At 39.0% G+C, this 16,465-nt stretch overlaps 1 protein-coding gene across 2 annotated transcripts in view; it reads right to left on the bottom strand.

Annotated features, from left to right (window-relative positions):
* Positions 1–321: 321 nt before the first annotated feature.
* larp4b (La ribonucleoprotein 4B) overlaps positions 322–16,465 on the bottom strand; it is a 105,628-nt gene continuing 89,484 nt past the window's right edge. For both annotated transcript variants that reach the window (XM_063044392.1, XM_063044393.1), the window contains 3 exons: positions 12,095–12,228; positions 9,455–9,566; positions 322–4,596 (listed from right to left, as the gene is read on the bottom strand). In XM_063044392.1, coding sequence (XP_062900462.1) covers positions 4,303–4,596; positions 9,455–9,566; positions 12,095–12,228 — 540 coding nt within the window. In that variant the 3' untranslated portion in view covers positions 322–4,302. The remainder of the gene's footprint in view (positions 4,597–9,454; positions 9,567–12,094; positions 12,229–16,465) is intronic.

Raw genomic sequence — 16,465 nt, 5'->3', positions numbered from 1 at the left:
GAGAAAGATGGAGTTGTGACTGAAAACAATTAAGAGGATAGATTGAAGAGGATATTGGAGTGCCTGCTTTGATAAGCTATGTAGTTGCTTCAAGTTTGGTTTTGTTTCTACAAAAGGGCTTGCATGATTCCTATGCAATCTTTTAATTAACCAATCTAACTGTTTAATTCAGCCAAGCCAGTTAAATCACAATTTAAAAGGACAAGTGGGCATTCATGAGGATTCCAAGATTGAGCTGTTATTAAATTCTCGAACACTTCTGTGACTAAAACCCGAGTGAGTTGGGTGGGAGCAGAAACACGAGCGAGCCCAGTGTGGAAAGCACAACATATAGGCAAACCCATCCATTTTTATTTTCACAACAATGAGCCAAAAAAGGAGAAACCCCCAATTCAAACATGATACAAAGTTGCAAGGAACATGATTAAGTTATAAATAAAACCAGACCTATCAATTATTCTCGGGAACAAAATTCAATAATTAAGTGGAGGATGAAAGAGACCATTTTAGTCATACATTAAACATTTAATTATTTAGTACAACATATGTGCCAGTCTAAGCACACCATATTTAATTGGACCATTGAACAAAAATTCAACTCATTTCCAAGTTAGAAATATAGTCAAGCAAAACAGCATTCAAGAAACCGGTTTGAATTTGATATTTGGAAAAAGTATGCTATATATTGCCCATCATATTCCCCATATAATCAAATGGATAAACCTTCTCTAGAATAACTTCTCTCAATTTGCTGAAATGATTATTTCAAACTTCAATCTTATGATTCAAATGTTAATTAGCTAAAACACAAATTTACACAAATAGTCCAAAAGTTGCTTTCAGTTTTGCTTTGTCCTAGGCTGCTTGAAGTAGTGGTCCAGATTTACCTTCTATCACCATTTGTTACTGACTACAGCATAAGTCCCATTATTTAATGCAGTCAATTTTAAAGCTCAAGAACTTCAGTGTGCATTTAATGCACACAACTCAAGTGTTCTTTGGGTGCTGAATTACCACAGTCCATTTTGCTCTATGTAATGTAAACCTAAAGTAGCAGAAATAACTAAAAATGCATGTCATTTTTACAACATCATATTTATATTATAAGATAGCATGAAATAGAATAGTTGCATTATAGAGATCAATACCATTCATATTGCAGAGAACACTAACACAGGAAATTGATTTTACAATTGCTAACTCAATTTATTTTCAGAAGCTACATTTTCAAATGAGACAGTTTTGCATTGTATGACACAAAGAAAAATTAAATTACCAATAGTTTACATGTAAGCTTGATTCCAGTTTGTATTGCAGCATTTTAAGACAAAACAAAAAACCCTCAATGCTTCCAATATTTATCCTCCAAAGCAGGTTCTGCCATTACCTCCCCTTCAATTGTCCACTGTTAGTGTAATTGGTTACAGTACACAAAATTGCAACAAGCTGAAGTAAATACAGCAACAGGCATCATCATGGCCATCTCCTGCATTTATAAACTGCACTACATGCAGACAGACAAAAGGGGTCATTATGATTGGCTGCAACAAATATTGTTAACAGCTCAGTGACATATCAATTGAACAGTACTATTGTGGCATTCACAATACATCATGTGGTTTTGATATCTTCATCTAACTTTACTGAGGTGCAACACAAACAGGTAGCTGTTTCATGTTGGTGGATTTACTAAATTTTAGTGCTTTATCCACATGAGATTATCCTGCCTCGCTCATGTTTACGCCTGTGTGCGTGAACACAGCAAGCCTCCATAACCGTGACAGATAATTCAATTTCAGCTGCTGTTATGAAAATAACAGTACCCACTACAACTGTCTAATCAGATATGATCAAACTCCATGCTCTGGTAACAGAAATCAAGTAATTGTGTGCCCTTTACTAAAAAAAAAACAGCAAATAATTGATAGTGCACTCACACTTATAGCAGGATGCTGAACATCACAATAAAAATGTACCAGTTGGCTACAAGATAATGAATTGGTTGTGTTATTGAGCAGTTCTCACTGGATGCAGCCATTGATCACCGTACTTTCAGCAGCCAAGCAAATTTACCCACAGTTGACTTTAACCCTACACAAATTGTCAAACTGCTGCACACACCGACCCCAGGGGAAAGAGCACGCTCAGCAAAAGAAAACGTAATGGCACAAACGTTTCAATTATTTTCTACCTCTTGATTATATAAAAATTTAAGTCCGTACATTATTTCAGCTTGTTTGGCGTGTGCATTTTTAAACTGTTACCTGAGATGTTAATGATTCAAAATAATGATGAAAATTACCAGGTCATTCTTTAGAACCTGCTCAATTAGTTTTTTTGGGGAATGGGTGGAGGAAAATGAAAGGAAAGATAATTAAAAGGCCATTTACCTTACTGCTGATTTTCCCCAACTTCCCCTTTAGCAGTGAGCACAGGATCAGTTTAACACACCAGGAAAAAAAAATCCAGACTACAACACTTAATTTTTGCTACATCCAGCTCAAGAGCAACATTGAGGATATGCTAACAATATCAATATTTTATATCAGTTTTTAAAGGTACCTTTTATATGTTCTGATTATTTACAACTGTACAAGCAAAGCACACACTTCCAAGTGCACAAGTTTAATACAGTATTGACTATCTTTGCATTTACAGGGTTTTTAACAATCTGAAAAAAGGATCCCAACTTTTAAGATCTTTCATAAATTATATTACAAAAAAATGCTATTTACTGCTAGTTTGCACACTTCTGATTTACCCAGTAAGACTAGTGACAGTAGATGTAACTGAGTAACCTTATCTTGCCCATTCCAACCCTCTGGGTCAGTTATAGCAACATCTAAATCTGTCTCGTACAAAAGTTAAGGCAAAGTCATTTTCAAGTTTAAAATGAAATTCAAGTTTCTCATTTTGACACTGGATGGAAATTAATTTATACCATGAAAAGAACACAGTTGTTGAAATAATAATAACCTTTATGGAATAACTTACCCATTTTCTCCTATGACTAGCAAATTTGTGCCTAGTGCTGTACTGCTCTCTTTGGAAGCAGTTAAGTTAGTCTGGATTACTATGACTACTAGCCATAGGAATTTAAAAAGCCAATACTCCTGTGTAGCAAAACAAGAAGCATCCACATATCACCTGCAACATTAGTAGAAGGCAGTAGACTCAGTGCACTCGTCCTTCAACATTATATTTTCTTCTTTAAAAAACTCAGCAACTAATCTAATATTTTTACACACAGCAGAGATGAATCGCTATTAGAAAAAAAAACTGGCAAGACAAAAACATGAAAATTCTGGGGAATTCCACTCCAAACTTTAATTCTCACCCCATTTCAAGTACTCCGCAAGTACCAAATTAGAAAGATGCCAGTGTATTGACTGGGAGTTCAGTTTCTTTTTTTTTAAAAAAGCACTTGGAAAAAGAGCATTAAAAATAAACAAATGTCATCACCTATGTTAGAGCACAGAGGTACACAAAAACCAGTCTTTTGCAGTGATTCATAATCACTATGTGTTACACATTAGACAGTAGCCTACTCTTGTCCAAAGATCAACTGCCTGCTTAGTGCAAAAGTAAACTCAAGCGTCAAGAACAATGGAAACTCAGCCATAACAGAAAAGAAAAATTCAACAGCTTTTTATTCCCTGTTAAATCTACCATCCAGGTTATTACTCCAATTAATTCCCACAAATGCCTAACTGGTTTGAGATTTTTTTTTGTACTTCAAGCCACTAGCCTCTATGTAGAAACAAAAAAATATTTTTTTCTATGTCAGCACTCGCACACTGATCACATTCTGCACTAAATAGATTTGTGGAATAGAAAAACCACCTGCAACACTGCTTAACACCATGAAAGCAGACCCAACGTCTACTGCTCCCCATATTTTATCCCTGTATAATTACAGAAAACAAACCACACATAACATAAAAGACCACGTTCTGGCCCGCAGCATAATGTTCAAGCCAGTTTGCTGATCATGGTTCCATTCACTCCCCCTGCCTTCAATTAGTTAAAAAAATTCTTTTCCCAATCTATTATTGAGCAAGAGATTAAATTACAGTAGACATTACACAATGTTTCACCGAATGTTGAAAAGTGGCACCCTAAGGCAAGTAGTATTACACTCTCACTCCCAATAAAAAAGTGCTTTTGTTGCCTTCAACCACTTTTCCAGCAACCCCATTATTTCAACAACCTCTGTGCTCTGATTGGGGGACTTGGGGAGGGGAGGGGGAATTACACTTGAACAGACCAGCCCCTTTAACCAATGCCACAATTTCTGCACCTTCAGTTGGGTGATTTTGGGGGAGTATGCTGCTCTTTATTTGTACGCTTGTTGATGCCCTGAGGGGGTGTTCTTCGACCCGATTGTCTTCGCTGCTCTCTGGGCTTTCCTGGGTTTGTTTTTCCAACAGGTAGGTCTTTGTGTTTAGACTCTTTATCAACTGGTTCCTCTGGAGCTTTTTTGTCATCTTTGTTGCTGACTGCAGTGTTGGGTTTCTGCTCCTTCTGTGGTTGTAGTGTTAAAGATTCTTTAGCACTTCTCTGGCATATCTCTGCGTAACTAGGCTTTCGAAGTTCCTGTTAAATTACAAAGAAATCAGTTATCTCAAGAGTTTGCATTATTTATGGTGGTAATTTCTCACAGGGAAAACAAACATTTATTGATATTTATTTAGTAATAAACCATGGAGTGGGCCCTTCTGGCTCTTCCCCAGCAACTCCTGACAAACTCAACTAACCCTAACCTAATATCACAGGACACTTTACCAATTAACATATCCGGAAGGTCGTTGGACTGTCGAAGGAAACTGGAGCACCCAGGGAAAATCCACGCAGCCCAAGGACTCCCTATAGAATGGCACTCAAATTGAACTCTGGAACTGCTTTAATAGTGTCACGCTAACCATTATGCTACCACGGTGCCATGTTTTGAACAACTTAAAACTCACGCCAAGAACTTGCAGTGATTCACGACATCTTCTCATTTCAATTTCAGAGTAAATTAGAGCTGATTTGATCTGCAAAAACTACTGTCATGCTTAATTTTACACTAGTTAGATCACAGAAATATTAAAAATTCATGTTTATGAAGAAAATTTAATCAAGACACCAGGAGAACTCTATGGCTGTTTTGTGTTGAATATCATGGGATTTTTTATATTGAATAATCAAATGGGGCCTTAATTTAAGGGATTTCATCCAAAAGATGGTTTTTAATTTACAATTATAATTGCCAGAAATGAAACACCCACCATGCTGAAATTTGAAGATATTATTTCCTATTTATTGCTACAGCATTCCTTGCATTTGTGCACAAGAACGAGTGTTTCAACTTAAAATGTAGGTATGTCGCCGGCTGGTGGCGTAGTGGTATCAGCGCTGGACTTCGGAGTGAAAGCTCCTGAGTACAAATCCAGCCGGCTCCCTTGCACGCTTTCCATCTGTGCTGGGTTGAGCGCCAAGCTAGCAACTCGGCCTCGTAAAAATAAGAAAGCCTGCTGAAAAAAAACACTGCCATGATGGCGTCCCGATGACCATTTGGAGTTAAGGGCTTTCTTCTTCGTGTCACTTATGCTCCGCGCTCCCCCTCACCCCCCAGAAACTAAGCTTTAACCATCTCCATGATACCTGCCCACTACTAGTTCAGAATATTCTACTTAAAACAGCATGTCTGAATCTAAATTGCGCAGTTTCGTAAAATGCTCAATTTAGACAAAATGCTGGAGGACCTCAGCAGGCCAAGCAGCATCTATGGAAAATAGTACAGTCGACATTATGGGCCAAGATGCAACAATTTAAATCTCTCTAACAGAGGAATAACAAGCCAAATTGCACTTCAATTTTCTGCTCATAAAAAAGTGACCACTAATCCCTGTGACATGATCAATCACGACCATAAGGTCCCAGTCATATCCATGTGCGCCAAAAGAGGTAATTTCAAACTGTCAGCACGTTTCATTGGCAATGTCAAATTTGCTTAGCCCTAGATGCCCGAGTGCAGTTGACTGTACCTCCAAGGAAAAGAATCTGAGTACAAATCAATTTGAAAAAGAAATTTTAAGACTTTCCCAAATCATTCTTTAAATTTGTAAATTTCAAATATAATTCATTCATGGTACCTCTTAAGAAGTGAATGATACTTTTATATGGGATTCCAAAACAGGCTTGCCTTCCATTGATCCAGTGCCATATCGAAAATATGCAGGTAATTCAGGTGAAGTAGATGAATTTGTGTTGCCTGAATTGACCGCAAGCTTCCTGCTCCCATTACTTGAGTTCACATCCCACTCTGACCCAGTAGGTCAGAGATGGGTCAGGGTGGGATGTACTGCTGTAACAAAGCCCAATGCAAGCTGGAGGAACAACACCACCACCACATCACTTGCCTGGGCATCGTGCAGCAATTAAAAACTAGTTTCCACAACTTGAAGTAACTTGATTTCTGTCTGTATCAATCATCCATGTTAATAGTTCAGCCTGTTCTCTTTCTGCCCGCACCCTTACAGAAATGGAATACATTCCCAGCCTACAATCATCCTCCTCTGTATTTCAAACGCCTAAATTTTGTCTGAATTTTCAAGCTTCAACTGCTCCCATCCACTCATTGATCAGATGATCTCATGTATAGCTTATCCACACTGTTTACTCCAGTACTGCCCAAGATACTCCCTCACCTCGCTCCAGCAGATTAACAAGTTTGTTTTCTCTGCCCCAACCCGAAACATTAACCATTTCTTTTTGCACAGATGTGGCCTGACCTAATGACCATTTCCAGCACTATTTTGTGCAGAAAGATGATGGAAGGAAGATTCACACCAGTTCACAGCTTGAAAGTTGGTGGAAATACCTACTATTGAAGAACATTACAACAGTCACAGAAGTGAGCCTTAGATGTAATTAAAGCATGTACAAAGCTCTAATATATGGCCATTGCAAGACTTCACTAAACACAAGTAGACCATGAAGGTTCATATTGTTTACAATAGGTTTAACAGTCTATTTCACAATATATGTGCCTTCCGTATTCACTGCAGGCATTTGAAGTACAAATCCGAGAGAAAGTTAGCTCACCAGCAGGGGTGCCATCTATACAATTCATCTCAAAATATAGTACAAGCTTTATAAGTTTTAGTGCTTATGTTGCCATTTCCTCATTGATGGCACTTCTGCAAAGATGGAAGAACTACACTTGCACTGTTCTAAAATTTAATTCCTGAATTTTCTTTTGAGAGCTGTCGACAATCCATCATGAAAACAAGACTCCCCTCCATGGTCTCTTACGTACCTCTCACTGCCTCAGAAAAGCAGCCAGTGTATTCAAAGGTTCCTCCCACCTCTGACATTCTCTCCTCCCCCCCCCCATTGGAAAGATACAAAAGCTTGAAAACACAGCACCAAGGACAACTTCTACCCCACTGTTATATGACTCTTGAACGGATCTTTCCTCTATGCCAAAGATGAATTCTTGACCTCAATCTACTTCATGTCTCTGGCACCCTATTGCCCACCTGCACTGCACTTCCTCTAACTGTAACATTATGCTCTGCTACCGCTGGCCCCTTTCACCTTCCCACCATTAAGCAGATCTACATGCAGATCATCAGGGACACCACCACCCAGGAGATGCTCTTCTCGCTGCTGCCATCAGGAAGGTGGTACAGGAGTCTCAGGATTCTCTCCGGTTCAGGAACAGTTATTACCTCTCAACAATCAAGCTCTTAAGCCAAAGGGGATAACTTCACTTGCCCCAACATGTAAATGCTCCCACAACCTATGGCTCAGTTTCAAGGACTCCCATCTCATGTTCTCAATATTTATTGCTATTTATTTATTTTTGTATTTGCACAGCTTAATGTCTTTCGCACGCCGGTTGAAGACCCAAGCTGGTGTGATATTTCACTGATTCTAATGCAGATTTGGTATGCCCACAAGAAAATAAATCTCAGGGTTCTATATGGTGATGTATGTACTTTGAACTTTACCTTGATGTTCTTTTGTTTTGAAAATATATGGGTGACTTACAAAATTAAATGTGCATACAGACATAGACAAGTGGGCTGAAGAGCTGTTTGTGTTTAATCAGGAAGATAGCACTCTCTGAAAGATTGCTTTAACTTTAAAATTTCCAAAATATCAAGTTAAACTTAAACCTCCATAATATTGTTTATAACGCCAGGTTTTCAAGTCTTAAAGCAAAATGCTGTCAAAACCATAAAGGAAACGTGGGGCAATTCCTGATTACATTTTGCATTGCCATGTTTATGCTGGAGTCAGGACTGTATAATGCACGCAGTCCATTGACTGCATGACCACAGGGGTCCGTGTCAGGACTGCTTCTTTTTATGCTGTATATCAATGATTTAGATGATGGAATAGATCGCTTTGTTGCCAAGTTTTCAGATAATACAAAGATTGGTGGAGAGGCAGATAGTGTTGAGGAAACAGGAAGGCTGCAGAAGGACTTAGATTATGAGAATGGACAAGAAAGTGGCAAATGAAATACGATGTTGGAAAATGCATGGTCATGCACTTCGATAGTAGAAATAAATGTGCGGTCTACTTTCTAAATGGGGAGAAAATCCAAAAATCTAAGATGCAAAGGAACTTGAGAGTCCTTGTGCAAAACACCCCGAAGGTTATCTTGCAGGTGGAGCTGGTGGTGAGGAAGGCAAATGCCATGTTAGCATTCATTTCGAGAGGTGTAGTACACTAAAGCAGGGATGTTACGCTGAGGCTTTATAAGGCACTGGTGAGGCCTCACCTTGAGTATTGTGAACAGTTTTGGATTCATCTAAGAAAGGATGTACTGGTATTGGAAGTTCACAAGGATGATTCCGTGAATGAAAGGGTTATCATACGAGGAATGTTTGATGGCTTTGGGTCTGTACTCGCTGGAATTTAGAAGGATGGGGTGGGGTGGGGGGAGTGATTTTATTGAAACCTTTCAAATGTTGAAAGGCCTAGACAGAGAAGATTTGGAAAGGATGTTTCCTATGGTGGGGGGGGGGGGGGAAGAGAGAATCAAGGACAAGGGGGTGCAGCCTCAGGATAGAGGGGTGTTCATTTAAAACAGATGCAGAGAAATGTCTTTAGCCAGAGGGTGGTGAATTCAGCAGCTCCTCCCAGGCAGCTGGCTGTACTTACGGCAGAACTTGATGGGACATGGTGTCAAAGGTTATGGGGCAAGGAGGGGGAAAGGGATCAGCCATGATTGAATGGCGGAGCAGACTCAATGGGTCAAATGGCCTAATTCTGCTCCTATATCTTATGGTCTCAATAAGACTATCAGAATGCTATGCTTCATTTTGCCAATGTACAATCATTCCTAATATTGGAAACACCTCAGAACAGAATAAATTGCAGATTTTTAAAAATGTTTTCATTCTAGAATGTACAATGATGCAAAATATTGATTTCCTTTCTCTGGGACACTCACCGTGGCTGCGCCATTGACTTGTACTGATTTGCTTGCAGTGGAAAGAGATGTGGTCAGTCTTTCTAATGGAGTCTGTGTCTCTCTCTGCTTGGTTTCTTGATTCTTCATTTCACTACAAAAAATAAATAACACACTTTAGTTTCAGTAATAACCACAAATGCTTTCCCTATCAAAACTACTGCAGCTCATGCAGGCCAATATCTGACCACTGCAGAATGCAAAACACAAAACCATTCCTTGATTCAATAAAGCATGATGCATGAGGTGTGCAAGACACTAATCAAGCTACTAAAGATAGCCATGAGTAATGCAACTGTGTTTGCGCAAAATTTTAGATTAAAGTCCACTCAATGATTAACAAGAAGTAATCTAATCTCCAGCACAGTACTGCTTGAACTACTGAAATGCAGTTGAAACACTACACTATGTTCCTGCCTGATATGCCAGTGTTTTTCACTGCAGGGTCTGTGAGCCAGTGGCAACTCTGATCAACTCTAAAGGCTGCTCTGCACCATTATATTCCAAACATTTAGGAGGGAAGGAAACAGTGCTGTAGCCAAAATCTGGAACTGGAGACCACAACATAGTTAGGGATTTGGGCAGGTGATCTACAAGCTTACAAATGGACAAAGTTTAAATGGAGCAATGGCATGTTTGAAGGGAATTGCAATTTATGATGGGTGATTTTAACCTGGCTAATAAAACTGGCAAGGGTGGTGTGGTAGGTAAATTTATGATATTACAGGACCTGCAAGGAATATTTTACAGAATTGTTATTAGGTCTTGTTCTGGGTCTTGTAGGGTGTAGTGATCACAACATTCTAAAATTCCAGATACTATACAAGGAAGAATATCTCTGGTCCATTATTAGTGGCCTGAATTTAAATCAAGGTAACAATAAAGTTATGAAGATTAACTCCAGTGAACTGGGAAAATAGGTTAACGATAGATCAGTATCTGGACAATGGCAGATACTTAAGCAGTTATTTCATGCTCAGTTGCAACTAAGCCACTATAATTGGGATAAAAACAATGCCAGAAGACTAGGAACTATTAAACCAATAACAAAAATGATGCATACAAATGACAAAAGTTCTTGTTAGGAAGGGAATGTTCAGGGATCAAAGTGCAGGGAAGTTGATAAGGAAGAGAGAAATATCAAGCAGGAGCTTTCATTTATATAAAAATACTTCGCCTCTGCCATCTGATTCCTAAATGGACATTGAACCCGTGGACACTACCTTGCTGTTTTAATATATATTATTTCCATTCTTTGCAAGATTTTTAATCTATTCAATATACATATACTGTAATTGATTTGCTTATTTTGTTTTTTTCCTTCTATATTATGTATTGCATTGAACTACTGCTGCTAAGTAAACAAATTTCACAACACATGCCCGTGATAATAAACCTGATTCTGATTCAAATAAGCTGGCTAATTTGAAAAATATCATCTGCTCAATGAAAAATTTAAACTTCATATATTGTTCTACAAACTTGTGAGCAACCAATCGTACATCACCTCACCTTCCATGATCGTATGTGTTTTATAGCATTTGAAATTCATTTCTGCATTTTTGAAGTGTAGGAAAGTCATAAAGTAAAGAGCAGATGTTCTTCTGTGTCCCCCACTACAGCAGTTTATCAAAGAATAAATATTAGACAGGCCAACAGGGGATAACTCTGCTTTTCTTCAGAACCAGGGATCTTACATCCAGGTGGGTGAGAGACAGTCTTCACTTGTCTCATCTAAAAGGCATAAAGTACATCCAGCAGCGTATTATTCCCTCAGTGCTTCCACTGAAAGGCAGCTGAAATTGTTATGCTGTTCTCTGGAGTGCGACTTAACTCTCAGCTACCTGCCTCCAGTCATAGTTAAGAGGGATTTTACAATTAAATGCAAAACAAAAGAATGATGGAATGGTGGCTAGATACAAAAAGAATGGAAACACAACTAAGCAGAACTGCTTAGTATCGTGAAGAATTAAAAGCATTATCTAAGCAGATGACTCTGATATCCACACATTAACAAGGCATGTTATCCACAACTGTTTTCCCCAGCTGAAAAAACAAAGTTGAATTCTCAACTTTATGATGGAGTAGATACCAAGGGAATGAATCATTAGGAAAATCCATAAAAACATGATGCATATTTGATTAACTAATTCCCCTCTTTCAACACCAAGTCTAATACACAGCTTACATATTACAGAATTTTCCAAACACCTGAATAAAATGGAAATGTACAGGTATTTTTGGACTTTTTTTTTTAAAGCATTAACCTCATTCTGTACAGACTCTGGGTGACAGTACAAGTTTGAGAATTAATGGTCCACAGAAAAATTCAAGTAGCTAGCACATTAGGTCATACTGTGAGCAAAGATATCAAGTAGCATCTTTCAGAAGGAAGAACTATGTAGGTTACTAATATACAGCATTCAATGTTATGATGCCCAAGCAATTTGTTTCGCATATGTATCAAATTCTACAAGAGATACCGACACATTTCCAATAATTTCTATTATTGTAGCCCTATTTGATTATGCTCAAGCGTATTTAACCAAGTCCACAAAGGTATATGAACAATATTTGCTTCTAAATTAATCTGTACTACTTCAGAGGAATTAAACAACTTACTGAATTTCTGGAGAATGAGGTGGTGAAGGGGAGGCCTTTGAACTCACTGGCGGTGCAGCTGGAGATATGGATGGTAACGTCTCCCTTGGTATTCCCGAAGGAATAGTGTTGGTACTTGCATCAACATTTATACTCTTTAAAAAGAAAGAAAGAAAATTTTAGTTAGGCACAAAATGGCTATTGCAGGAAGTAGCAAGACAACTACTTCCTGTAGTTAACCAACAGTCAAGCAACTGTACAACTCATCTTTCTGCTGGCAACTAAAATACTGAGCACAATTATTTTTGAAATATGAACAAGCACAAGCCCATTGTTTCAAGTAATGTTGTTTGAGGAATAAATATTAGGCAGACCTCAAGAGCACTTCCTTTATTTCCCTCAACTGCAAAAAAGCAGACAGCAACTTATTTTAGTATCTCATGGACTTCGATAGTGCAGCTTCTCTTAATATTCTTAAAGCTTTCAGTTCCCTGCAGAAATGTTTCCAAAAAGCTGCTATTTTACTTCCCATTCTTGCCCCATCTTCTCGTTGTATCCTAAATGTGCCCCATACAACACTGTTTTCTGCAATACAAACCTTCCCCTTGCTCTGATTACCTAATGACAGGTACTTACTTAGCTACAATGCCTTTTGAAATCCACTGGTTTGTTTCCCTTGATTTGTCATCTCACCACTTTCAAAATTAGCTGCTGCAATCCAGCTCAGTATTTTTGATAGTGACCATCTTTAAAACTTTCTCAATGTGTTTAAATAATGCAGTAACATTTATTCTCAGACTGGAATAAAATGTGGGAAAAAAACTGACTGCAAAATGTGGTTTTCCTGCATTCAATGCTGGCAGTGACAGGCACACAACTTTTGAGACAACAGAACTGCACTATAACTTGCAATAAGCCTCTGTTCCTTTATCCCATTGCACATGGGACAAAATGGCACCAACTACCCACAGCGACGTTTTGCAGACAGCTCACAAAACTACGAGATACTCTAATGGATATACTTTTTCTTAACTGTGATCACTGCAGTCCACAAGACGTAGGAGTAGAATTAAGCCATCTGGCCCATCAAGTCTGCTCCACCATGGCAGATTCTCTTTTAACATCTATTACATGTTACATGTCTGCAACATGTAACTGAATGGACTAAACAACCTGGCCCTTTTGCAGTCTCCTGGGGAATTCTGTGAACTACACTGAGTGCAAGCACAGCTGAGGTGGCCATTGCTGGGGGTTGACACTGCATTACAGCCTGACGGCAGAAGATAAACCTGTGTTCTGCTCAATTACTTGATGCCCATTAAAACATAGAAATTAAAATTGTCAAGGATAACAGCAGAAAAGACATAAGCATTCAGCAAACACCACCTGCATCTGACCGGTCTCTTTTCTCTCTATTACTGTTGCAGAAGTCTTGGATCCCACACTGCTAGGTTTGGGAGTAGGAGTTGCCCTGCAGCTGTGGACTTAAATTTTGGGGACACTGCAGTTCATGTTCCATGTTTTTGTTTACCTTTTTTTTAAATTTATAATGATCAATTTGATCAAGGCATCAAGGCCAAGGGTATAGAGAATTGTTCAGCTCACAAGTCTGTGAGGTTTACTCATTTCAGTGCTGTAGCTGTGGCCTGCAACCATAGCATTCGCCTTAGCACCCAGAATGCAGCCAGGGAAGTTTGAACAATGTGTTGGCGGCCCTACTAGAGGCAGAATAACACTCAAGCTCCCATTGGGAAATGAAGCTAGGCAATTGATTTGTCAGTGGAAGAGCACTTTAGGCCCAATGACTAACTCTTAGTTTTAGAATGGATATATAAAATTGTCTGTGTGGTGGATTTATTGGGGCAAGGATAATTTTCATAGCATTAGACAGGAACTTGCAAAAGCTGATGGGAGAAGCTTGCTTTTTAAGGAATGCTTGCTTTTTAAAAGTGACATGGGGGAAGTTAAGTTTATGTTTCTGTCAGAATGAATGGCAAAGCTGACAGGATTAGGGAACACAGATTCACAAGGAATACTGGGGCCCTGGTCAGGAAAAAGGAGGCAAATGTCAGGTGTAAGCAACTGTGATCCAATGAATACCTCAAGTACAAAACATGCAGGAGTACACTTCAGGATGAAGGGCAAAGGAGGATGCCAGATAACTAATTTGCCAGAGATCAAGGGGAAAACCAAGAGATAAGTATATTGAGGGTAAGAAGGGTAACTAGGGACCACAGGGTTCATAAGGATCAATATGGCCATCTATATGGAGAACCATGGGAGACAGGCGAGGCCTTAAATGAATAGTTGTCTGTATTTACCATAACAGTTAGAGAAGCTGGGGAATTTAAGGAAGAGAACAGCAATGTCTTAGGACACCTTCACCTTATAAGAGGTGTTTATGGTCTTAATGCACAAAGGTGGATAAATTCCTGGGGACTGACCGAAGGTATCCTGGGACATTGCTGGGGCTCTGGAAAAGATACTTGTATCACTATTACCAATGATATCTGATGATCATCATTAGAAAACTGGACGGAGGCTAATGTTATTCAAGAAGGGCTGCAAGGACAAGTCAGACAGTTACACGCCAGTCAGCCTTACAGCAGTGATGGGAAAGTTAACGCAAAGACAGGATCCACCTAAATTTGGAAAGTCAGGGCCTGAACAGCATGGCTTCAGATGTTTTTTTCTGTAACGGTGACCCTTACCAAGGGAGATTGATTAAGGCAGGACAGTAGACATTATTTAAATGGACTGCAGCAATGCCTTTGACATAGAAGCTGGTCTGGAAGGGGAGATCACATGGCATCTAGGATGACCTAGCTAATCGTATACATTATTGGCTTGGTGGTTAGAGTTAAAGGTTTATCGTGGAAAGCTGTTTTTCCCCCAGACTGGAGGCCTGTGACCAGCATTGTGCAACAAGGATTAGTGCTGGGTCCATTATTGCTCATTATCTATATTAATGATTTGGATAAGAATGTAATTTGTGTGGTTAACAAGTTAGTGTGTGAGACCAAAATATTAATACTGAAGAGTAAAAGTCATCTAAAATTAAAAATCTCAAAAACAAACTGGGAAATTGGACGAACTAATGGCAGAAGAAATTTAACTGATAAGTGAAGAGTTGCATTTGAAGTAAAATTACAGCAGGATTCTCACAGTAAAATACAGGGTCCTGGAATGAGTGGTAGAACAGACAGACCTACAGTAAACGCACATAATTTCCTGAAAGTGACGACAAAGATAGAAGGCAATTAAGGCATCTGGAATCACTGCCTTCATCGATCAGGGCACTGAGTACAAAAGTTAGGACGTCCTGTTACAACTGTACAAAGATGTTGGCAAGATCACCCTTGGATTATTGTGCACAATTCTGGTCACTATCTACAGAACAGATGTCAGTAAGCTGAAAAGAGTCCAGTAAAGATTGAAAGATGTTACCAGAACTGGATGGGTTGATTTTGAGGGGGTACTAGATAGACTGCGGCTTTTCTCCCTGAAGTGCAAGAGGCAGTGTAGTGACTATAGAGGTACGGAGATTCATGATGGGTACAAACAAACTAAATGGTCTGTCTTCTCAACATAAGAGCATATTCAACTGGCTGCAAGGTGAGAGGGGAAAATTTTAAAAAGGGGACCCAAGGGGCCAACCTGTTCAAATACGGACAATTGCAGTTTAAAAAAAAACACATTTAGACAAGTACATGTACAGGAAGAAGTTTAGAGGAACACGAGCTAAAGATAGACAATTAAGACCAATTCAGGTAGGCAACTTGGTCAGCACAGCCGATTAAGGATGAAGGGTCTGTTTCCATGCTGTATAGCTAATGAAGCAAAGATGCATCAACAATGGTGCAAATTCTTAAAACTAAATTTAGACTGGAATATGAACTTAAGTGATGATCTTTCTGTTTTCCTTTTATAAAGAAAGAAAACTACTCGCAGAACTTCAATTAATTGTTCTACCATGTCTACAGCCACTTAGAGGCACTAGTTTGCAAACCATTGGGCACTAGCAACATGTCTACCTTTATATCCATTAGTTTTTCACCTTTAAATTATTCTCACCCATTTCAAACTGATCCACTTTTGTCATGTCTTCCAACATGAATACTAGTGCAAACTATTGGCTTAAATTATCCACCACTTCTTCGTTTCCTGCTCTTAACTCCCTAGTGTCACTCTTTGGGAGTGACATTTACTTTCACTCCCCTCTTCATTTTTCTAGACACTCACAGAAACTCTTGCTCCCCCCCCCCACCCACTATTAATTGCCAGTCCAGACTCAATTTTCTACCAACACACATCAAAGTTGCTGGTGAACGCAGCAGGCCAGGCAGCATCTATAGGAAGAGGTACAGTCAATGTTTCCGGCCGAGACCCTTC

This window comes from Mobula hypostoma, chromosome 3 (genome assembly GCF_963921235.1).
Source record: "Mobula hypostoma chromosome 3, sMobHyp1.1, whole genome shotgun sequence".
Classification (NCBI taxonomy): domain Eukaryota; kingdom Metazoa; phylum Chordata; class Chondrichthyes; order Myliobatiformes; family Myliobatidae; genus Mobula; species Mobula hypostoma.
Note: the sequence above shows the minus strand (reverse complement) of the source record. Positions and strands in the feature narration are given on the sequence as shown.